The sequence below is a fragment of the Lutjanus erythropterus genome, chromosome 3, assembly GCF_056507025.1.
Source record: "Lutjanus erythropterus isolate fLutEry1 chromosome 3, fLutEry1.hap2, whole genome shotgun sequence".
Classification (NCBI taxonomy): domain Eukaryota; kingdom Metazoa; phylum Chordata; class Actinopteri; order Lutjaniformes; family Lutjanidae; genus Lutjanus; species Lutjanus erythropterus.
The window spans coordinates 39,028,576-39,054,490 of NC_139319.1; the positions used below are offsets into that span (position 1 = coordinate 39,028,576).

Below are 25,915 nucleotides of genomic sequence, written 5' to 3' on the forward strand. Positions count from 1 at the left end.
AACAAGTCTTTGTACAGATGAACATTACAAACAAATGTATTTTCCTTTTTGTAGTTTAAAAACAAACCTAATTAAACAAAAAACCTAAGAACTTATAAACTTGAGTTCTTCAAACTGTTACTCTTTTGACTTGAGATGATGAGTTGAATGAATGAATACACTGTTCAGAGATCAGTCAACTCATTCAATTAAGCTGGATGTCAGCAAACTTCCCATCTTCGTTTTGTGTGTGTGTATATATATATATATATATATATATATATACATATATATTATTATTATTATTATTATTATTATTATTATTATTATTATTATTATTATTATTAAAATAATAATTAAAACTTGCATGCACGTGATAAATTCATGAGAAAATCTTAGTTGATTACACCAAATTCCTGTATTATTTTTAATGTGTGGTCTAGAATGAGGGTCTTCATATTCCCGTGAAATGAAGTGCTGCATTGTATCTTCAAACGCCACGAGCTCGGCATTTTGTTAACACTGAGCTCACGATCAATAAATCAATGAATCAGCCTGTTCTCACTGAAAATCTGTAATGATTTGTTAGAAAAAAAGAATACAATGCTAAACATCTGCTGAGGAGCAGACATGTGGACTTTGAGCATTATTAAATTAAGACCAAAACTTCACCTCAGACTTTAACCAAAATCATTTATTCTTACAGCATCAAACTCAAACTAAAAAACAAAAAAGTGCAAAGTTGCAGTTAAAGTTAATGACTGTGAGAAAACATTTGAGACCCAGGGAAGCACTGTGCCTCTATTGTTTATGGTGAACACCAACGTTTGTTCCTCTTTTCCCTTTAACCACATCGTCATCACTCTGCCTCATATAAAACTGCACAAAAGCTTCAAATCCACAGTCAGATGAAGTGTGTCTGAGTGAAGTACTGTAGCTGTGGAGTCTCTGTGTTTATAAATGTAACAGGAGGACTGGAAATTCAACAACTTTGAGAAACAACTGTCTGCTTCTGTTCTTTATAAAGGAAAGCATTTAAATAATGTCAGCGGTTACCAAAATCGAAACAGTTTCTTTTCTGCAAAATAGTTTTGGTGCACTGGGTAAGTGCAGGAGATTTTTCTCTCATGGTACGTCCCTGGTAAACCATAAAACCAAAACTACTAATAGGTCCATTATCTGACTCAACTATAATGAATTTGCTTTAGATTGTAGATTATTTGTTTTGTGAATGTGTAGTTAATTTATTTTACATAAACATTTGAATAGCAAATATTTGGGTACCACTTAACAATAAGTCTATCCTTATGAATAATTTTAAAATGGATTATAATTAGGCTATTTATTAGGTTATAAACAAAATCATTGTTTAATTCATAAACAATTATAAACAAGTTATAACACCGATTTCATACATTGATGTGGGCTCACTATTTGGCAAGATCCAGTTACTAATTAATCTTACTTATGAGTTACTAATATTTAGTGATAAAGGGAGCTTCATAATAAAGTGTAGAACGGTGCATGCTGAAAATACCAAAGTTAACAATGTTGCCAGAGTTTCAGTGTATGAACGTGCTAATTTGATTAATTTTATGCCAAATGAAACTTTTTCACCATTAAGACATCCTGACAGTGGTTAAATGTTAGTAACTTATTAACAAATATGTGATGAAGCTGGCAGGTATGAATGCTGCTGATGAAGAAGACAAACTAAACGATGAGATCTGAAGGTTTAACAGCACAGATAAACAAGGGCTCACTGCAACAGGCCACTGTTGTGTTATAACAGCTTATTACAGATTTATTGTTTACAACCTAATTATAAATAAATCATCTTTAAGCGTAGTTGTACTGTAAAGTCATCCCAATAACTGCCGTCTATGTGACCCAGTGACTCCAAATCAATAGTGGCTTGTATTAAGTACCCTGAATAAATAAGATGCACCTTTTCTAAAATTGGATTTCAGAGCTTCTTCTATTTTATATTCATATTTTTGTAGAAAATTCATGATTTTATTTCAGTATCAGGCTCTGTTTTGTAGTTGGTAAGCAAAAAGTGAAATTACTCTAAAGTTGTGCACCCACATTAAGTACACCGTTCATGCCATGCACACATTTTCCAGCCTCAAAGAAATCCAGAAAAAAAACCCTGAAGTTGATTTGTTTTTTAATGTTCTGTGTGGAACAAACACGACCAGTGACTCAGCTTATGATGAGTGCATTTTTCAGCTCAAATTAAAAACAAGAATAATAGTGTGATTATTATCAAACAAACAGAATATTTTAACATGAGACAGAAACATAAAACAAATTACCATGTTTCACATATTGATATAAAGAACTGATTGTTCAGTCCCTCCATGAAGTTGTGATGTTGCAGTTGCAACAACTGACGCAAATTCAACCAATCCAAGCTTCTACCTTTGTCCAATAACCACAACTTTGTTTATTTGTTTGTTTTTGGATGGGGGAGTATTGTTTTTATATTTTTTTATTTTTTTATTTGTCAGTGGTACTGAAAAGAAAACAAGGTTTGGTTTTATCCATGTTCTGTGCACATATATTTTAAAATGTTGTGTTTGCTGTTTACACTGAATTTGTGCTTTAAAAGATTTTGCTTCTTTGTTGAATACCCCCTGGCTGCACTTCTTGATTTACAAATAAAACATATTTTGTTAGAATTTTTATAATCCTGAGCCTTTTTGGTAAAATCACTTTCACTCAGGACAGAGTGAGGTTTTGTTCTCACCAGAACAAGTTGGTTTTGATTTTTAATGAATTGAAACAAACTTTTTTTTTCTGCAACTTTTACTTGCTCTCACAATTTCATTACAAGAAAAAATTTCTTTTTTCTAGAAAAGTTGCCATGAAATCAGGCATTTTAGGCTGCAACAACCCCAGAAAAAACCTACAAAAAGCTGGAGGGACTGATTAAGGAGTGGATTGATCATGATTATGTAAAGTTGATGGAGGATTAATTTATATTTAAAACAACTAATTTCAATCTGTGAAAGTATCAAACAATGGCAATGTCTCAAAGGTTTGTAAACACAGATTTGTACACACACACAAACACAAACAAACATGCCGGCACACATTACCACGGCTGGTTTCACACAGTTTTTCCTTCATACGCCGCGGCCTAATTGATTCTCATTTTAATTATGTTGACCCAGACTCCGTCTCTCTTCTTCATTGACAACAAAACCAGCGCAGGCCGGCAGTCTGCCTCTCACACTGTGAGGATGACACCTCCGTCTCCTTACAGAGGAGCGAGTGGAGGATCCACTTTGATGTCACTCCCCCGCAAAGGAAAGGTCAAAATAATAAATGTAGGCCCAATTGATGGGTTGGCAGGGGGGCGCGGGGGGTTTCGGCGCTGATTTTTGGACGAGTGCTCCCCTAAAGGCATAATGAATTCATACAGTCAGCCACGGCCAAAGAGGAAAACAGCATGGGTCCTCTTTCCATGAAAAGGTTGATCTAAATCTGCAGACGAGCCTGGCTCCTTCTTCTTCCCACTCATTCTCCTACACGTCACTCTCTGCTCTCTCTCAAACATACGGCTGTTTCACACACACACACACACACACACACACACACACACACAAACACAGAAAAGTATTTGTGTCTCTCTCTTTGACACACACCTCTGTATTTGCATCACCTCCTCCTCACCTTCACTGAGAGAGATGAACCGCAGCACCATGGATCAAACACCCCTCAGTTAGCTGCTCCACCTAACTCTTCCTCACAGCAAGACGCCTTTGATTCAAGAGTCAATAACACAGAAATACACAATATGTCTTTGAAGATTCCTCAGGTCGCCCAGGTCACAGGATATCTGCTAGGAGGTTAAAGGCAGCTGAGCTACGCCACGTCTGCTGGCCTTTGACCTTCTGTCCATCAGTACAGACTCAGGTTGAGCCTGAAAACGTTATCTGAAATTGCAATAAAAAAGACCCCAAGCTTTACAAAAATGCTAAACACGGTGAGGCTGAATTAGAGGTAAATGTGTAATAAATAATACACAAGACTACAAGAATATTTAGACTTCCTTTAAAGGTATCACCACTAAGACATCACAACTTTGATTAAGTAGTAATACCTCAGTGTAAAAACACTCCATTACATGTGAAAATACTCACTTCATAATGCTACTTAGGAAAAAGTAGAGGTACTAGCATCATGATGTACTTAAAGTAGAGCTAAAGAATTTATTATGAAGGATGTCCCCCTTAGAGAGTTACATTCAACATAAAAAGTAAATTTGTTTCAGCTTAAAAAATGTTTGTGTCCAGACGGCCTTAAAAATTCAAGTTGAATGAATTTGAAAAGATAAGTTCAGGTAATTTTGTAATGATTTGAAACAAATAGACTTTTCAAGTCTAATAAACTTGACATTAATTCAGTTGCCCTTGAGAAAACATGTTGAATAAGCTGAAGATATTAAGGTGAACCAACAACTGTTGAGTTACACTATAGTTGACGAACATAAAAAACAAATTAGATTTTCTTTTACATTTTCTCAGTTTAAAAAGTCAGTCCTTCATTTCACACAAAGATGTACAGCAGCTGCTCCTGTTGGAGCTACTTTATTCCAGCTGTGGCACAAACACAATATGTGAAACTGCCCCCAGTGAATTTATTAAGTTGTAAGAATTCAGTACTCACCTTCATCGTGGTTTGCAGTGTTTTCGTGATTGTGAAAACAAACCATGATTTACCTTAAAATGTAACTGAGACACACAGCAAGGTTTCACCTCATACGTTTTCTTCACATTATGAAAAAGAGGGTCTCAGGAGAGTTTTAACTCTAACACAATGCATGCTGGGAAGCCTGCTATTATGCTGATTGTGTTTCTTTAGAAACTTAATTAAATGAGTTGACTGAACTCTGTACAGTACATTCAGTGTTATTACCAACACCTTTATATGGAAGAAGAATTTTAATGTTCATTTTAAGTGTTTTATATAAACTTTTGGCAAGTTAAAATGTTATCTTGTTTTATAAGTTAGTCAAATGTTTTGTATGAAAAATCTTAATCTGCAAAATAATTAGGCAACACTAAATGTACACAAATTTCCTTTTCACCACTGAGGTCAGCAGACACACAAAGACATATGATGCTGTCCTATAGTGTGGAAAAATGTTTTTAATCTAACAAAGAAACATATTATGAGGAAAGTTAAGCAAAATACTGTGAAATGTAGAGAGTCCAAGGGTTTAATTTGGTTTGAGATCTACAAAAATTAACAACATTGATTGAAACAAAAAAGTGTGACAAAATATCCCAAAATAAGTCTAAATACAGAGAAAATCACGGTATTTGCCTGTGTATGTTTTAGTGTAGGTTGATCATAATGATCTATTTGCATAATAAGATCTGGCTTGATACTACTAAGTACTATTTATGTTTCTGTTTGTTATAATTGGGCCCTTGGCTTGGATTATTTTTGGTCATATCAGTTGTGTGTATCCACGTTTTAAATGCAGTACGTTATTAGGGGAGACTGGGGACAATTGTAGCCTGGGGAAGTTGTAACAGTCAATTCCTCCAATCAGAACAAAGCTAGAAGCTGCTTCCAAAATTTGTTTCTAACATACTGTTTAGTAAACCAAAACAGTGTGTGAATTTCTTTTAGTATGTCTGAAACCTTAGTATGAAAGCAATAGTACACAAGGTAAACACTGTTTCTGGGGAAATATTACAGTATGCAGTAGTGAAGTGACGACGACAACAACAATATAATGGACAAATGCTTGGTTTAAATGTAAGGTCATTTATGTTTTGCTTTTCATAAGAGGCATAATATAGCCTATTTTTTATCAAAGCAGTTCATTGTTGGCACAGGTTACTAAGGTTCCTCATCTCCAGCGAGTAAGGAGGTTCTCAGCAGGTGAACATGCTGAGCATAGTGAGATTAATGACACTCTGCTTAGTAGAATTCACTATCTGCCTGTTGAAAAGGAGCAGGATCATTTCACGAATTTCAAGAAGAAACTGACCTTGAGGTATGAAAGTTACTTTTTGAATGGACTGTGTGCAAAGTTTAGATGACTGTGAATTTAAACTTACACCCATTTTATCTCAAGTTTATTGGTTAAAAATTAACATGAACAAATTATGCCAATATAGGTGTTGCTAGTATGCAAGATTGGGGGCAATTGTGACATTGTGTCACAATGACCCAACATTAGTTTGTCTGTGTTGACGTACTTTTTTTTGTTGGAAAAAGAACTAACTTAAAATGCAAAATTATTTCAAACCAATTCAAATAGGCCTAATTAAAGCTACTACAAGGAATATTATTTTTTGTTGATTTTGGAGGCCCCTGTGGTCAAAAATGGTAGTGTTCCTCGGTAATAACCGAAAAATTATGTCAAAAATAAAATGATCTGAATAAAAATATCTTCCTGCCCCCCACCCCCACCAAAAACAAAACACACAACAAAAAAAAACAAAAACAAAACTTGCTAATGTACTACTCACTGTAAGTTTATATGGGAAAATGTAAACACAAGCTTGTTTGACCTCACAGGGAATCTGACCCCTGGCTAGCACCAGGAATAACTGTACAGAGACAGCCAAACTTCTCACAGATGTCTCCTCTGCTTATGTAGGTCATATAGAGGCATCAGTATTAGTTTGAGACTTGCTCATAACCAGTTAAAAACTCTTTGTAGTAGCTTTAAAATCTACTTACCACTGGAATAGTTGCCCTCTACAAAAACATAGACTTTCACTTTGAATGCATAAGACGCCATACATCTAGAAGAATTTGAACTGGCCCTATATGGGCCCTACAAAAAAATTGTATTATAATGTGATTACGTTGAAGTGTCGTTTTTGAGATACACTGGAATAATTTGACTTTTTGTATTAATTTTTGAATGTTACCATTGAGCCCAACCAATGTTACAACTGCCCCCACCATGGGGGAAACTTTAAAGTTTATAAAGTTATATTAAAGTCTTGTCCTTACTTGTAAAAATATATTTATTTTATTATTAATTAGCGCACGTGTGTATGTTTCTTATATATATAAAAAGATGGCTGGTATGTTTCAGGCAGACTGAGTTCTGAAGGATTATGTGAAACATATTGTTGGGTTTATTGAGGCTGTTTCACAGAGAGACAGAAGTCGACCTCACGGCCGTGTCTGTCTTCCCGCACGGATGATGACCAACGCTCAGATAAAGCGAGATGTGATTATTCTCCACAGACAGACACAGAAACGTAATTTCCTGATGAGCCACAGTCCCTGTGAGCCGCGGTCAGATGCGCATTCACGCTGACGAGCTGCCAGTTTCCTCCGGAGGACGGACGGACGGACGGAGCCGCTCCAGCCTGAATTACATGCGCAGTCCTGCCGTGAATCACACATCACCACGGCAACCGGCGTTCACACCGAGTCCCCGTCAGCATCCCGTCCACAGCCAGGAGACCGGAGAACCACGGAGAACCACGGTAAGTTCATATCCTCCTCTGTACATTCACTGCATTTCTTCATTTGTGAATTACAGATGTGTTGGCGGGTAATCGGAGACTGTAGCGCTGCGGAATATCTACATGTAAAGCCTATGGGAGGGATATTTTTCAAATAATTATTTGGTTTAGCGCATTAATTAATGTGCTTTAAAGAATGAACGAACAAGCATCATGTCTGAATTCGAGACTGCACCTCTGTGTGACAGGCTGAACTGCGTTGTAATTGGCACTATTGCCTCATTACATAAAATACTTATAATTAAATGCGCATCTATTGATTGTCAATATGGCTTTATGATGCTTTCATGAACTCATTAAAACATGTAGAGAATGCACAGTGTGAGATCTGAGATCATACAAGGAAGCAAACGCTCCTCACCGGCTGTAATTATACTTAATGTGGATCCATAATTATGTATAAATGAGTTTTTGTCTTCAGTCTTGTGTGTATCTGTTGTATCTGTGCTCATGGCTCCTGGTTACACAGCCTGTGTATGTCTTGTCGCAGCTGTCTTCAATGCAGCAAGTTCGGATATGCATGAGCAGTGAACCCTGAAGAACTTGAGAGGCGCAGTAGGCATAAACAGTCCTATCTTACCTATTCACAACACAGCACGTCTTCACCTCCTCACTGTCCTGAGAGCTGATAGATATATGTCAGATTGTTATGATCAATTAAACTGTATGATCATGACATCATTCTGATATAAACTGTCTTTCACAGTGAACAGAGAGAGCACGAATACTAAAAAGTATCTTGTCACAAATTACAAATAATTGCTAATTTCAATAAATGCAAAATACTGATTGGAAAATTAATTAAAAGTAAAGTAATCAATATGATCTGATCTTATAATATTTTAGGTTGGTTCACTATGGATGAAGATAGGCTCTGTTAATTTCCCACATCACAGATTTTAAGTGGTTGATCAGGATGTCGCAGGCTGCGAATTCAGAGGTGCATGTTGGGTGGTTTCAGCACGTCCTCACCAAAAAATGTCTGTATAGGCTGTCTGTGTAAGCAGGCACGCACAGATAGACCCCAGGTGGTTCCCAAACACCAGACCAGCAGGACATTTTTCCTTTTTCCTTTTTCTATTTTTCTATTTTAGTTTTTACATTTGGCCCATGGCATCAGTTCTCAAGTAAAACAACAGTCCAAACCGCAACATTATAGCAAATACATTACATTTATTGAAATAATTAAAAGGAAGAGTTGCAAATTTATGAAGCTAGAACCATTACATTTTTACATGAAAAACAAAACATCATGTTTAATGAACTTGTCATATATTTTACACAAAAATCTGCAAATTTGTTAAGTAACTAGTAACTACAGCTGTCAGATAAATGTAGTCAAACAGTGAAGTAGAAGTAGAAAGCAGCATTAAATTGAAATAAAGTACAATAACCTCAAAACTGTACTCAAGTACAGTATTTGCATACATGTACTTAATTACAGTACATTCCACTACAGCAAATAAAGAAAAGAATGTGTCACAAAATGTAAAATTAACATTTATAAATGAGAGGGGTGCCCTTTTTTTCACTGGAGCACATGTCCTCCAAAATGTCTGTGCACGTCCCTGTGTGTAAGCAAGTTATTCATGTTTATTGTTAGGCAGTGACCTCCAGTGGTTGTAGTTATGATGATGGGAGCTGTATAAAGAATGAGAAAGCCCGTGGAGGAAGGGACGGGTCAAACTCAGGACTTCTACCCAAGAGAACAGGGCTGTGAAACCAAAAGTCAACACTGACTTATTTAAAGTTTTAGGTCACTTAAAGCTATAATATGTAATATTAAAATCCCTAAAAATGCTACACATATATTATATACTTTGTTGAATCGTGTACTTACATTATCTCAAATGTTTCTAACAATGTTCAAACGCAGAGAAATCTATCATTTATTCAGGGTAACAGTGTGTTTCCTGCTAGCTGTTGCTAAACATGGGATACACTGGATATGTCACAGTGAGGAAGGAATTCAGTGGATGTGACTAAACATAAATGAAAGTTTAAGATTACCTCGTATATTAACATGATGACTGCCTCATGTCAGAGAGATTTTCATCAGCTATGGTTGTTGTTTAAAAGTGAGCACAACAAATCCCATGATCCCACACCACTTCACAAAGTCTTTTCTTGTTTTTTTAGTGTGAGAGATCCTTAGCAACAGAACATACATATTGTGCATTTAAGTTACGTTTCATAATGCCACCTACAAAACATAAATACTTTTTTTTTGACCAAATCATTATCTTTTCCTTAATGTAACAAAGTAGTTCAGTTGCAACCGTTTTATGATGTTAAGCATGTGTTTAATGTGATGTGACTTACATTATGGGGATTAAATACACATGCCTGACACTTACTTACATTTAGTCTAAGACTAAAATTAGACTTTTTTCTTATCCCACAGTTTAAACCTGAGGATTTTTTTTTAGAAGAAAATGACATATTCATTAATGTATTTTAAGTATTCTAAATGCACAAATATAAGCTTTTAAAGTATTTTGTTACAAAAATTACATATTTTTTTGCCCAGCAAACTATAAATTACAAAGTACTCAAAAGTAATTAAATGCATATTTTAAATGCATTTAATTGAAACACTGCTCGTCTCTGACAGTGGATAAAATGCGCTTTTCGAAGATGTCATTGGCAGCTCTTGTGGAGCTGCTGCTGGATGTGTCTCCTGTCAGAGTGAGTGTGGGAACACTGAGTGTTTGACAGCAACACCCGGCTCATTTGTTAATCACAGATTCAGGATGATTCATCGCCGCCGCACTTCACTCCAACTGTGGGGAGGAAAAACGGTGGTCAGCACAGATGACCACTTAAACCACCCACACACACAGGACACCAACGACTACGCACTGTAGTCTTGACTAATATTCAAGATCCTTTTATTTTCACTTGACAAAACCTGTTATTTAACTGCTTAAAATAGGATCAGATTCTGCATCAGAAAAAATAAAATCTTTTACACAATCTGAAAGTGATTATTTTGCACAAGTATTCTTGGTTCATATGTCTGGTCTGCCGTTGAAAACATCCAAAATTAATTGTATTTTTTAAAATTTAGAAATGTTTTCTGAGAACATGTTAGAGTTTCTTGACCAACAAAAGAAGCCTGAAATTAGAATTAATCAAAATAATCACTGACTGTTCCCTTGTAACGACAGCATTCTTTAGCTGATCCTGTATTCACAGTGGATGCGCCCAGCGGCCTTAGTTAATCATCCCGTACGTCCTTTATCAACAGCACATTTCCTCTTGTGCATCAGGGATTTCTCCTGCAGCATAAATACTGTAGCTCTTTGCCTCCTGCTGTGTCTATCATCATTGTGAGTCACTGGCGTCAGCGGGGCCCGTGGGGTCCTTGGCTGAGGGAAGGTGTTGTGTTGCACTGTGAGAATGAGATAAGTGGGTCCTCACCTCTTGCCTCCACATTTAGATGATCATTTGATCGAGGGGAGAAAATAGAATCATTATGGTAGTGCAGAGATGCACAGTGTCGTGTCAGTGGCGCGTTGGATTTACACTTCGATTACAAACACTAAAGATAAGAGTCTCTCTGGAGGAAGAGATAGGGCTGAGATATATCAGATTAATCATACACAGTAGAGTTATGAAACATGTTTACCTCAGAGGAGACTGTTGGGTTAGATAAACAGCAGGAAAACAACCCTCTGTGAGGATGGTTGCAAATACAGAAGTCTGAAGTCATTTAAATATGCTCCCAATTTATAAACCACATAATTAAAATTCCACTTACTGTAACCTTCTTGAATTAGTCGGTTATGATAGGAACAGTTTGGCATTTTTGGGAAATACACCCAGTTGCTTTCTTGATGATATCATTATCATATCTGCACAGTATGAAGCTACTGTGAGTCGGTTAGCTTAGCTTAGCATAAAGACGGGAAACAGGTGGAAACAGTTACCCTGGCTCTGTCCAAATGCAACAAAATCAACCCACTGACTGAAGGCTGATTTATGCTCTATGCTAGATACACATATGGAAACGAATTAAGCTTTTGTCCGTACTCTTTGTTCATTTTTTTCTGTACGTCTGCATGTTTTCAGAAAGCTTAGGGGTACAGACCAAATGGAGCAGTACCACTGGTAGTTGTGCGTGCAGTGTAAGTAGTGTAACCAGTAGTTCAGGTGAAGTTGTTGTTTCCTGTACCAACAGGGATTTAGAAATCGATAGCCTACACATAGTGGAGGCTGTCTGGAATAGGCGGCATATGAGTTAGTTATTACAATTCATGGGGGGGACATCAATCCCAACAACAGATATCATGGCAGTCCAAGCAATAGTTGTTGAGATATTTCACCCAAAAACAACCCCAAAAAACAACACAAATTAAATGTCAACCTAATGGTGGCGCTAGAGGAAAAGCCAGGGGATTGAAAGTCATTTGGATTCATCTTTAAGGCCAGCCATTCCCAAACTTAAGAATGACAAGGCCCAAAGTGAAATCTGGAATTTCAAATCTGAGGTCCACACAAATCTTTGATCACAACTCTGATCAATACACAAGACTAATCATACCAATGATAACATATAAGATATGTTCAGGTGCTGATGTTGACAGGTCACCAAACACCTGTTAAACTAGATCTGAAACATGAAATGAACACGTAATTTAAATCACATGGCTTTGTGTCTGATAACTTAAAAAAAAACCAAAAAGAAATATACATATTTTATGATTCACATCCCACACTTTGGTTATCACTGCTCTAGGTTCCACGAATGTCTACAATTTATCTTTGACAGTCTAAGGCTGGGTTGCACCAACAACGAATTTTAAACCAGATTAACTCATGGTTTAACTTTAAATTATGCTGCATTCAAACTATTTTAAAATTAAGAAAGACGCCATTTAAAACTGTCTGCAAACCTCAGTTTTTAATCTAAACCCAGATTAATATTTTTTTTAAATCTTATATTATTTGGCCATATTGTTGCATTCATTTAGCCAACAAATTGTTTTTAAAGGAGGAGGAATTAGACCCTCTTTGCTGAGCCATCATGAGTAGGTGAGGTAGGCTAACTAACTAGCTATCAAACTGTAACATTTTGCTAACTTTTTAGCTAGCTTGCAAACAATGTAATGTTTTGTTAACATTTTAGCTTGCAAGCAAGCAAACAAAGTAGGCTAGTGATTTGTTAAAGATACAGAGCAGCTTAGTTAGCAGCTTTCACCCTGATTCTATAGGCTACGTTCTAGGTCCTGATGGCTAGCAATTTTTTGAGTGTATTTATTGAATTTCGGTAAGCAAGTACTGATAAAACTACACTGATATTAGTTTCAAATTGTGCAACTGAGCTCTTATAAATTTTAAATTTAGATTAACTCATTTTAAAGCTGCAGTTTTGCTAAACTCTGTTTAGAACTAATCTTAAATTAAATGAATCTTTGTTGGTGCACCCCAGTCGAATAGTTCAACCTGGACCAAAGTAGAGAACCAAGGACTGACATCTCCGGCTGTTTTCCTGCTGCGTCAGAAACACTGCTTTTGATTCCATTCTTCTTTTTGTGCGGTCTGTACCACTCTAGTCCTATCCTGTTCCCCCTCATCACACTGTCATCTTCTCCTCGTTCTTTCGTGTCCTGGCAGGAGCTACGAGCGGCGCTGTCACATTTGGTTACAAAGCACACAGTCTGAGTCAGTCTGACCCGAGCTGCCTGTCCCCGCTCTCCAGATCCGTCCAGGCATTTTCAGGCAGCCGAGCAGCTATGGTGAAGCTGGGCAGCAATCTGTCTGATAAGCTGGAGAAGCAGTCGTCTGCGGACGATGGCTTTGATAACATTCCCCTCATCACACCCCTGGAGGTCAACCAGCTCCAGCAGCCATTCGCAGAGAAGGTAAATGTAGCCTATTAGCTCTGTGTGTGTGAGTCTGTCCATGTGCCTGCCCACTTATGTTTGTTTTTCTCTAAAATACTGCGTCTCTAAGTTGCTGCCGACCACAACAACTGCATTACAGCATTACAGAAACATCCAATGGATTACGACAGGCTGCAGAACAGTCTGGACAAACACCATTAATGTGGGTGAACTTACCTTCCAAGCATACAACTGTTGTATTTACCTTCTCTTATCTAGTGTCGCAGGTTAAAACCTTGGCATCAGCCCACGCCATGCACGCACTACTTTGAATGCATAATAACCCAGACAATCATATTTTGGTGGGATGATGCACTCAGCAGCACAGGATGTTCCAGAGAGTGATTAGATGTTGCTGAAACATTAAAATAAACAACACTTTGTAGCTCCCAAATGTCTTTTTAAGGCATTGATTAAAACTGGCTGCTTCTTTTCTGTATTTTTAGACATGCAGAGTTGTATTTTTCAGTGGATACACGATCGCTCAACCTGTGCTGAACATTGCGGACGACATCATCCATCAACCATAATGTAAAACAAATCGGGCTGATCTTGAGTTCTCAGTTTGTTTGTTTCCTCTGGAGGAGTCACAGTGACGGTGCATTGTTTCTTCTGCAGGTCATCGTGAAGACATCGACACAATACCAGCTGCAGCAGAAGAAGAAGAACAAGCTGTATGTGCCCAGCATCAAGAAGCTGAATATCAACTTCTACAGTGATGTTTCTGATAAAGCCAAGGTACAACAACAAAAACAACAACAACAACTGTATGTCTGACTCTGGACATCATCTGAAGTTCTTATTAAAAGAGAAGGCTGGTGATATTCAATATTTTTCTTACTGTCAATAAATCTCGTGAAAAGATTGGATGAATTAACCGTACTTACAAGTATTGATTGTATACACAAAGCCTGACACAGTGCTGCAGAACTCCATTGTTGACAAAAAACATCCCTTGTTGTAGTCTAGAACTAGAAGAGGCCACTCAGTAAAGTGCAGATCTCCCCCAGGCAACCCCAACAAGAATATTTGGATGTAACCCCTTTGTAATCACCATCATAATGACATATTTATTCTTTGTATAACTGATTATAATTACATTTATCTTGTGATTTAGTTATATTTAGCTAGTTACATGTAAGTAGTTGCACTCTAGCCCTGCTAGTATCCTATTAGACATTTGTGTTAAATTTTGCCATAATTAGCATATGAATTCTTAAGGTGTGGCTAAGAATGTGTTTTGTGAGGTCACAGTGACCTTTGAATTTTGAACACCAAAACTTAATAAGTTTGTCTTTGAGTCCAAGTTGAGGGTTGTGCCAAATTTGAAGAAAGTCCCTCAAGGCGTTCTTGAGATATCGCGTTCACAACAATGGGATGATTTGAAAACATAATGCCTCTGGCCACAGCTGTCGCTGGATGGAGCCATTAAAAAAAAAAAAAAAAAACACTGTATCATCCAGTGTAAGTAATGTTTGCTAAATGCCTTTGTGGCCAATTTGTTTTAAGGAATAATTAGCTTCCTTTGAAAGTCCAATTTTATATTCATCATCTGTTTGTTTTATATTCACATCTTCAGTAGCAACCATTGGCAGGGTAGAGAAGTCTGAAAACACTGAGAGATGGACCATCACATTCTTGGTTTTGGTCTTCTCATGGAAATTGCTGACAATAACAAAATATATATCACCAGCCCTATCCTTTAAGTACCATTGACACTTGTTATTGAAGTGCTGTATATGCAAATATGTGTATGTCCGTGTGTGTGTGTGTGTGTGTGTGTGTGTGTGTGTGTGTGTGTGTGTGTGTGTGTGTTGCTCAGATCACAGGTCTGATCCTCATCACTTTGGCCTTCCTGACCAGCCTGCTCCTCCTGCTCATGTACAAAGCCATGTGGTATGACCAACTCACCTGCCCAGAGGGTTTCATCCTTAAAGTAGGCAGCACACACACACACACACACACACACACACACACACACACACACACACACACACACACACACACACGACAGCGTTATCACAGTTTCCACTCTTTTCTAGAGATCATTGCAGGACTTTTCCAGGAAATTTTGAGTGATGTTCTAGTTTGCACTGTCTTCTTGACTTTCTGTCGTTCTCTCCTTTTACTTCTTTTACTTTTTTCTTATGAATCATATTATCCACTGGTGTCTGGACACCAATAACACAAACAATAGCCTACAATTTTGCCTACTGACAAATCTAGACTGAGCTTTACTCAGCTAAATGTGTGATTCAAAGTTAAAGTTGAATGTTCTAGGATTATGAACTTCCACTGACTTTTATCAGTTTATCACACCATACCCCTTTACTAGTAATATAAAGTCTTTAATGAGGCTAATTACACCTACTGTGAGCAACCGCTACAGATGTTAAATGTTAAATTTCTTAACATGTAATGGTCCATTTTACTTTAACAATGCAGCACTGAAGAGACAATGCCAACAAAGTAAAAACTGTTAGCTTGTACTGTTAGCCATTATTTAGCAATTGTTTGACTCACATACATTTTGGCTTCCCTTCCTGGACCTCAACTTCCCATTCATTATAATCGTACTGTCTACAGGATGCCCATCGCACATTTGAAAATACTACTCTTAGCCAGAGTTGAATCACAAAACTTAAACTGAAACATACTAGCATGCACATCAACTTTATCAACAGAACCAAACATGCTAACCAATTTTCTCAGTCATTTTAACTTTAACTTATTAATTAATTAATTAATTTACATGAACATTAATTAATTAACATTAACATTCATTTATAAACCTAATAAAACCACAGTTATGAGCCAGCAGTGACTAATATATATATTTGAAGGATAATGTAGCAATCTTACATTATTTGGAGTTTTGGCCAATTAAGCTTTAATGTCACCCAACCTGCATGTGATACGATGTGACGTGACTTTGGGTGGTGTTATGGTGACAACACAACAGTGGGCAGCCTATTCAAAACACCATAAACTGTCTGTAAACTATCATTTGGAGGTTAATGATCCTTTAGATAATATCAATGTTATCTATTTTGGGAAGCTAGTAGGTTCGTCCTTGTAGCCTAGTAGTCTGCTAGGCTGGGTCATTCTCAGCTAGAGGAGAATCTAGGAATAAAAGACAAGGAGAAGACAATGACAGGACAGAACGATATTCTTCAGGACATTTAACACTGTTGCTCATTTTCCATTTGTTTTACTTGACTGGAAAATTGGTCGAGTCTTTTCCAGGTTTTCCTGGACCTTAAGTCGTGTTTCCATCACGTCAGACGACATTACATTGACTAACAATCATTTCTTGGAGTATCACCCTAACCATAACCACTACTTGCATATTCATAACCCTTACCCTAAGTTTACCCCAAGCCCTCACCCTAAAATTTAATTATTTACGTTATGGAGACTTGCTTGTGGTCCCAATAAGGAAGGCGAGTCCCCACAGTGTGCGTGTAATCAGACATATGTCCCCACAACATGAGTAAGACATGTCCACACACACACACACACACGCAGATGTATAAAAGTGGATTTACAGGATTTAGAGACAGAAAGGACATCTACAGTAAATATCTTGGCCATCATCTTCCTGCAGTGTAGCATAAACCAGCAGACACAGCTCATATCAGAGTCTCTTCCTTGGATATCACAGACTTCTTATTGCATTACCCAGGACAAAGTAGTTTGTGCGACACCCACTCACAGGGTACTTACACAGTCTACAATGCAGCTGGTGCTTTGTTTCTGGGCACACCCTCACATCAGTCTCTTCAGGATTCTCTGAAAACCAGAGCTGGAAACCCAAACTCATTATCTCCCAACGACACCTTGGAGGCATCATGTAGTGAGCCAGCGCTGCCACGCATGTTAGTTAAAGAGCCTGTCTCGCAAAAGAAAATGAGAGTGGGAGAGACGGAGAAAGAGGGGGAAGAGAGGGAGCGAAAGAGCCCGCTTTCTGGTCAGGCAGAGATTGGGACGCCCGCCTGTGAATCGGAGGGGTCTTTAATTAGGGCTGAGCGTGACTAAACTGTGATTAAAGGCTTAACAGTGAGGGGGGAAGCAAGGAAGGGAAGGGGGGAGGGGGAAACCTTCCGGCGAGGCTTTTGAAGTTTTTGCCGGTTACAGTTGCTCTCAGCATTTTTTCCTGCTAATGTGTTGTTGCAGACATGAAAAAGAGGAGTGAGGATGGAGGATGGAGGGAGGCGTAGTCACTGCTGTGCTTTTGAGAGGTTCGGCTCCTCGCTGTGAGGGAAGGTCAGGTAGTGGATCCTCCGACGGGAAACACTTACAAGGTCGATACAACTCAGTAGGCTCCTTCCAAAACGTAACATTAACCAAAGATTGGAAGTACAAATACTTTGTTACTGTACTTAAATAGAGTTTTCAGGTATTTTGATCTTGGTAATTAAGAATTTATTTTTCCTGACAACTTTCTACCTTTAATTGCTACATTTTACATTTTCTAAGCAGGCTCATTACTTTTTGCATTTGAGGGGAATGACTGATTATTTTTATTTTGTATCGAAGGCCACGTCCCAACATCAAGACTGATTTCAGCCCAAATGGATGGGACAATAGCAATAGCACAGGATGATTCCTTAACGTGTCCATCAAACAAAAACTACATAAAAGTTAACATAAAAAAATGCAACAAGACAAAAATGACATAAAAGACTTAAAAAGACAAAAATGATTTAAACGCAACAAGACAAAAACAACATAAGATCAAAATGACGTAAAAAACTTTCAAAGACAAAAGTGACATAAAAGATATAACAAAACAAAAACACCATAAAAGACGCAACAAGACAAAAATGATACAAGACAAAAACATAGTAAAAGACATAAAAAGAAAAAAAATATGTAAAAGATGCTACAAGACAAAAACAACATTAAAGACACAGCAAGACAAAAATGATGCAACAAGACAGAAACAGCATACAACACAAAACGAGATGAAAATGACACAGGAGGGAGACTCATAGAAAGGTGAGGTTCAGTTAGCTTTGCACACAAACAGCATGTAGGAATGTCTTTAATAGGTCCTACTTTTTACTTTTATACTTTGCGCACATTTCAGAGTCTGTACTTCTTCACTCCTACTGGAGTAAAGAGGTTGAATCAGGACTTCTGCTTTTTATCAGAGGCTTGTTTTACACAAGTATCCGTACCCCTACTTGAAAAGAGAATGAATGTACTTGTGGTACTTGTTCCACCTCTGATGTTAACAGGATGGAACATTGAGTTTGTTCGATTTAATTCACCCACACTGTCTTGTACACTCTCCTCACTAACAAGTCAGTGAGTTTAAAGATTCTGTAAAGGATGCCTTCCCTCAAGTGAAAGCTTGTCCTTCATGCACTTCTCTATTCACAGCTGAACCTGGCAACCGTGATGAATTAGTGCTGTAAATCTGTACCTATGTCTGAGCTGAAATGAAGAAAAACTACTTCTTGAGGAGGCAATTTAACTTCCACGATCTTGATTGGTAGAAACATTTGCTGTTAGCGAAGAAAAAACTCTCTCTGTACTGTCACGCTTACATTGTTCTCACTTGTCTCCCACTGCTGGAGAGTTGTAGCAGACCTTACGAGTGAATGTGCGAGGGTTTTTTTCTATTCCCCACGTCTTTTTATTGAGCAATTATAATACGCATACATACGTTTATACATTCCAGGCTCCTTTTGTTTACTTATGTGCTTACAGGTTGAAGTCCGTAACAGATTAAATAAAGAAATGAGCACAAAAACAGTGTTTTACAGAATATAAGAGGATATTGCGAGGGTTTTGTGTGTGTGTTCCGTGTCCACAAACAATACATCTTCAACTTTTTTAAGCAACAGTTTTTGATAAAAGATTGTTTTTCTGTTAATTCGGTGGCTTGTATCACGTTTTGTACTCATGCCAGGAACTTAAATACCTGTGACCTGTGATGTTCTGCGAGATTAACCTTTAAGAACTTGATGCTGAGTTCTTCTTTTCATGATGATTGAATTTTAATAAAAACAGGAATGCTTTGGAAATACAATCCAGCCAGGAGACCAAAGCAGCATCCACTGCATCAGATCACCTTGTTGTTTATTTATGTTTTGCTGTGGATTGTGCATCTCCAAGCTTTCCACACACTGCATTTTTCTCCGAGATCTCAGTTCATTCTTGGCCTTGAAAAATGGTAGTCAAACCGAATTATCTTAATTCATAGCACTCTTAGCAATTTTAAGGCCCAAATGCACTGCAATAAATTGTTGATTCTATATATAATATACTTTAATGTAATGGAGTTAACTGAGGATAGGGCTTAACTGAACTGTATAGACTACATGCACCAGTCCAAGGGCACAGAAAATTAATTAATCATATGTGCCTGCTATTAATTAACACACACACAGAGCAGTGAAATGTGGATATGCTGTTACAGGTGTTGATTGTATGACGACAACAAATTGGGTCATTTCCAATTACTTTTTACTATAAGATTACGTTACATTTTGACTCGGGCATACACCACAATACACAGTTCTCAGGATTTGTTAATACTATAAATTAACAAATCCTGAGAACTTCCTACAGATAATGTGCACACAGTCACAGTAAACTTGGTTTGAGTGTCCACATAGTAACATCCATTTGGATTAACATGGAGTAACATGTAATGTGTAACAGACTAATGTGGTGCTGCTGCCAGAGGAGGGCTGACTAAGATTACAGCATGCATGGGAATAAATTACATTATTCATTTTTCTTTTCTTTTTAATTTTTGTTTGTTAATTTTTTTTCTTTTCAAAGTTATAGGTAGGGACAACTCAGTAGTCGCTATTATTGCTATATGCTATTTTATTGCTTATTGCTAGTATTGCTATATGCTATTCGTTGGGGCATGTCTCTACCATCTTTTCCCATTTCTTTACATGTTGAAAGGTATGCAGGAGGCTCTGAGACCAGCGATACTCTGTGTTTCATGAGTCTGGACGGTGACATGTTTTTTTTGTAGTTTTTCAAAAAATGTGACACAACAGCTGGATTACACTTTGTCTTTATCTGCTCTAACGTAAGCTGTAAATATTAGCATGTGCAACTAACTAATGTTAGCTTACTAGCTGCTGTAATGTTGCCTCCAGACAAACTTATGTTACCACTGCATTTGCCCAAGGTGTTACATTGTAATTTGTTATGTGGGGAGCTTGTGGAGGAGCATGTGGGCTGGTGCTGAATCAAAGTCAAATCTCTCTTTGGCTCACTTTGTTAGGTCTAAGCTAGGTTATCTTAGCTCTTATCCCGGCTCTCTTCCCGGGGCGATGGCGGTCCGGCTGGGTGACCCTTCCTTTTCCCACAATCATGAGTGTATTTCTGTCATTGTACACATATAGTTTTGTATGTCACCATCCAACCAATGTTTTTGGGGTATAAGCTATCTTAGCCTCTGTCTTAGCATTAACATTATATCATGTATAAAGATGTTAAGTAAGTTGACATGTTTAATAAACATTGACAGGACTTTGGACTTCGGAGTTCTCAGCTGACTCAAGGATTTAACAGCATTAGCATTAGCCCACATCAGCTAGCTCCACTTAATGAAAACTGACAGTGAGAGTCATCATTTTAGTCGACAAAATCAACATTTGTTGGCCAGAAATGAGAAACTGCTTTTGTTTGCTTCTCTGTGGAATCGACAAACTTGTGGTCCAACAATCATTCCCAGTTTTGACGTTAAATCTGCATAGAGAAAAGAGGGTCACATGAATATCTAATAATAATATCATCCAACAAGCCTTTTACTTGATCATGTCTGGCAGAAAATCACACAAAATTTTTGTGGCCATCAGGCCTTGATGAAATGTGCTTCATCTCACTTCAACATGCACCAGATGAGTTTGTTAATCATTATTAATAGAAATAATAATGTTCATGCCATGTTGTAGCGCTTTGTTATCTAAATTGAGACAAACAAAGATATTTTTGTGTCTGTTGTAACAGCAGAAGCACTGTACCCCGGCAGCTCTGGAGATGTACTACACAGAGCAGCAGCAGCAGGAGCCGGGCCTCCACGGCAGCACCAACACCGGGCTGTACGCCGCCCTCAGTCACCTCAACCAGGTCAAGAGGACGGGGCCTGAGCTGCCACCGCCGTGGTTACCAGTCATCACTGCTCTGAAGGAGGCTGAGCTGGCAAAACAAGGCAGTGAGCCGCTGAAAGGAGTGCTGGAGGGAGAGGAGTGAAGCGGTTGATGGAAAAATGCAGGTGTTAGAGGAGGAAATGAGGATGAGGAGGTAGCGTAAGGTTCTTTTTTGACGGTGTGTGAGGATTTTTTTTTCCCCTTCCCTCGTACATTACATTGAATCACGTGTTTATACTGGTGCTCCAAAACCTGAAACGTGTATATCTGAAAATTTAAATCAGCAACTTAAGCCACAAGTTTACTCAACTTCAATCCAGTTATATTCTGTTCATATTAAATACAAGCTAATACCCAACTGTGGCAGTGTGTGTGTGTGTGTGTGTGTGTGTGTGTGTGTGTGTGTGTGTGTGTGTGGTGAGTTGTTGAGGTTAGAGGCAGGAATGTTATTAAAGTGTTGGGGAATGTGCCTGACTTTTACAGTGTTACTGAATCATGACTAAACTCTGCCATCTGTAAGTGTGTGTAACTCATGTAAATACTGTCTGCTGTAAATGTTCTCATACATATGAGCACATATGTACTGTATGCATATTTGCAGTCCTGTGCATTGTGTGCGAGTGTGTGCGCATATTTTTGTGTGCCTGTGTGAGAAAGTCGGAGGTGAGAGAAGCGAGGCGAGAGCTCAGAGCGAGAAGCGAAGATAACAAGTTTTTAATGAGATTAGTGCGAGTTTCTTCTCATCACTCCGTCTCGTTATCTTGCCGTCTATTCATTTAGTTTTAGACGAGAAGGTACGAAATCATCAGTGAATCACGGTTGAACCATTAAGACAAGGAGCTATAATTGACCGTTTTAATTTTGGCCAAAATGAGTTGAGTCCACATCTTATTATCTTGAGACTGTAAATTGCAGTTCTGTGTGTGTCTGCAGTTAGAGTCAGAGGAAAGTGTGTTTTTAAAGTTAAGTGTTGCACTTACACGCCAAATGATTTGAGTTACACAACCACAAGCATGCTGGCTGTTTTAAAACAGACTCACACAGTGGCTTTGGAAAGAAAAAAATTAAAGCCTCTGGAAATTTGTCTTGAAATAGTTCAAATGCACATATGATATCAAAGTTAATTTTCCCATTAAATATCCACAAAAATCTGAGTGAAAATAAATATTCGTAACTATTAGAAATATAGTGTAAAAAAAAACAGCTCATTTTGCACATCTTACTGTTTAGATTATTGGTTGTCAACAAGTGGTCCTGGACCCTTAGGGGGTTCCTCAGAGTTACTGTATGAGGTCCCCCAAATTATTGTGATAATATTTTTCTTCAAAATGTATTATTGGCAAAGATAAATTGGCCTATTCAGAAAACCCAAAACATTTGATTTACACTAGCTAGCTAACCTGCTAAATGACTGTGTGCCACCTCTCAATAACAATCACCTACTTAGGTACATATTATCAAAAAGAATCGGCTAATTAGCTGTATTGTTATCAAGCGTAGCCTACAGACACTCTTATGAGACACAAGAATCATTTGATAACTTCACAAGCAAAAGTCTCTGACACCCTCCACCTCTGAAACCACCGGCAACAGTTCAGAGCCTGAAGCTAATGCAGCTAATATTAGCCATGCTACAGCTGCTGCTGACTTAACAGCTATAGGTAAGCACAAACAAGAGAGGACCCAAAAATATTCAATGCAAAATATGTAGTAGGGCATCCCGGCTCCGTCTCTGTATCAGAAAAGGGGTTCTTGGCCTGAAAAAGACTCCTGATTTAGAATATTTTTAGTGCTTTACTTTGCATTCAGGCAGCCTTTTCTGACAGGGAACACAGGTGTTGCTGGTTTACAGCTGCCTTGATCAGTTAGTTCGTTTGTGTTATTGTGTGACTTTGGTACTTTAACGAGTTATTTCAGATCCAGACTAATGTTACTTGCTGTGCATCGAGAAAGTGGCCCACTAGCAACTCTTGCCTATGAGGTAAAATTATGTTGTTATTTTTTCAGTAGGGTCTGATGGGATATGACCGCTTAAATTCCTCGTTTTCAAGTTGGCTCAGACTCAAAGAAGCAGATGAAGCAGGAGCAGATGTTTTGTTGCAACTGTTTGGTGGGAAAACTGACCGTGACCATGTATGTTTTATGACTCATTCGCATAATTAATTGCAGAATTTTGCATAATAAATATCCAAGCATAAGCATGCCCAATTCAAAGCCAATAATACAAAGTAAACAAAATCTTAAAGAACAGTATTACAAATATGGATTAAGACTAATTTCTAATTATTTTTAGATGCTTAATAATATGCATATAAGACAATAAATTAAATAGTTAGAAGGCTGTTGTGGATTTGGGTGTAAAAAAAAAAATGTGTATCTTCTCTGTCATTGCTGGTTATTATGTATAGCACATTTATTAACATTTATAACATTTATTTTAAAGCTACTAGAGGGACTTTTTAACTAGGTATGAAACTGAGTATGTACATGAGCAAACATATGAGCCATCCATATGGAGTTTGGCTCTTTGTGCAAATGTACTCTTAATGTCTGCCACTGGATTGGATTCTGTGAAATCAGCTGAAACAAGAATGTTTTTTTTCCCAGAGTTACACTGAGTAGTACATTAGCAAGTTTTACTTAATATTTATTTAGCTAATTTGTAGTTATGGTGGAGGAGACACTCCTGCTCCAAAATCAACAAAACATGACAGTTTCTTGTAGTAGCTTTAAATTTATAGCACATATAACAGAAGTGTACAACTAAAAGGACCTGAAACCTTTCTGAAGCCACTGTACAACTCTTCTTCTGTTACATTACAGTGTGAGCTACCTAATGTGATTATGGATAAAACTTGGGAGCTTTTAATGTGTTACTAGAAAAATATAAAAATTTCATTAATGCTGTGTGTTCATGTATGTAAGCTAACTGTAAAAACTGCTGAGTTTTGTTACTAAATGTTTTTGATTTGTGTTGCTGTTCTGTAAATGAACATGTACAGTAGAACCACAGGGTTAACTCATTGTCATCATCCTCATGAATGTATGAAGTAGCTGTTTTAATTATGCAGTAGGTGTAATTAATGCTTGGAATGTACTACCTAAAAACTTTTATTTATTTAACAGATTATTTATGTGTATATTATTTGATGTCTTACCGACATTAAATTTGTTTTTGTTATGTACGAGGAGCTCTTTTCAAATTCATTCTACATCCATTTTTGAAAAGAAAAAATCATGTGAAGCAAACAGTGTTTGTCATCAGAAATAACCCACAATTCTCTGTAAGATCTTGTAATTTGTCCTAATTATCTGCCATCACTACCTTTTTTCTTTGTATTTATAGAATCGATGGCAGATATCTGACTGTATGTTGGAACAAATCTCTTCATGTGAGCAGGATGAGTGTGAGATCACAGCACAGCTTGTTCCTTTGGGTTCAAGTGCCAAACATTTACATCAGACCCATCTGCTCTGATGTCACTTACTGAACAGAAATAAATGACTGAGGTGTTGAGTGCTCTCATTCACAACTGTTGATTTAGATTCACTGCCTCTAATGACCTGAATTCATGATACTGATGAAATGTTTGTGTTTGGATTGAACAGAAAACATTCTTTAAGTGTTCTTTAACCTGCAAGAACCAAACAAAAAAACTTTATTTTGTTTCTCAACCTCATTAAATGTCTCTTTTATGTCAAATCATAGTATGTGGTCCAACCTCTCATGTACCATACTTAAGTTTTTACTTTATTCAGTGCTGGAAGAAGCATTCTGCTCCTTTATTTAAGTATAAGTAGCAATACCACCTTTTGAAGTTAATGTGTTACAATTTAAAGGGATAGTTCACCTAAAAATGAAAATTCAGTCATTATCTACTCACCCTCATGCTGATTGAAGGTTGGGTTTAGTTTTTTTTGTCCACAAAACACTGCTGGAGTTTCACAGGAAAACAGCATTGTAGAATCTCCCAAACAAGGGAGGTGAATGGTGACCAGTTTTCAAATGTAAAAAAACAACAGAATAAAAACACAAAATTCTTCCATATTGCTCATCTGTCAGAAACCAAGTGGCCTAAAGCCCCAACATGCCAAGTAGGTTTTAAAAAAGTCAAAATAAAAGACAGAAAAGGCATTTTTTAGCTTGAATCTTCATTGTAGATCCTTAGTTTGGAGACACATTGATGTACACGTGCACACTGTCTGAACTGGGTGTGTGTGGTGTGACCATGTGCAACAGCTTGTCAGGGCTTTAGGACAGTTGGATTATGCCAGACAAGAAATATGGAAGCATTTAATATTTTTTTCCAGTTGTTTTTTTATGTTTGAAAACTGGTCACCATTCACTTCCATTGTTTGGGAGATTCTACAACGCTGTCTTCCTGAGAAACTCCAGCAGTATGTTGCG

At 37.5% G+C, this 25,915-nt stretch overlaps 1 protein-coding gene across 5 annotated transcripts; it reads left to right on the forward strand.

Moving 5' to 3' along the window:
* Positions 1-7,223: 7,223 nt before the first annotated feature.
* On the forward strand, positions 7,224-25,053 carry caly (calcyon neuron-specific vesicular protein). Of its 5 annotated transcripts, XR_014769863.1 has the most exons (6): positions 7,321-7,454; positions 13,113-13,360; positions 14,000-14,119; positions 15,204-15,317; positions 21,368-21,661; positions 24,854-25,053. XR_014769863.1 is itself a non-coding variant. In XM_084716126.1 (5 exons), exons 1-5 carry the CDS (start codon positions 7,266-7,268, stop codon positions 21,608-21,610), a joined length of 918 nt encoding a protein of 305 aa, XP_084572252.1. In that variant the 5' UTR covers positions 7,224-7,265; the 3' UTR covers positions 21,611-22,834. The 5 variants fall into 5 exon arrangements, 4 of the variants coding, with proteins under 4 accessions (XP_084572252.1, XP_084572251.1, XP_084572249.1 ...); XM_084716126.1 differs by lacking the exon at positions 24,854-25,053 and having other exon boundaries at positions 7,224-7,458; positions 21,368-22,834; XM_084716125.1 differs by lacking the exon at positions 24,854-25,053 and having other exon boundaries at positions 7,293-7,454; positions 21,368-22,834.
* The last annotated feature ends 862 nt before the right edge of the window (positions 25,054-25,915 follow it).

What these genes read in the sequence shown, in the direction of transcription:
- caly (XM_084716126.1), top strand. Translation starts at nt 7,266, where the DNA reads ATGCGCATTCACGCTGACGAGCTGCCAGTTTCCTCCGGAGGACGGACG. An exon ending in ATGTTTCTGATAAAGCCAAG is followed by an intron (nt 14,120 to 15,203) that starts GTACAACAACAA and finishes TGTGTTGCTCAG; the next exon opens with ATCACAGGTCTGATCCTCAT. An exon ending in CAGAGGGTTTCATCCTTAAA is followed by an intron (nt 15,318 to 21,367) that starts GTAGGCAGCACA and finishes CTGTTGTAACAG; the next exon opens with CAGAAGCACTGTACCCCGGC.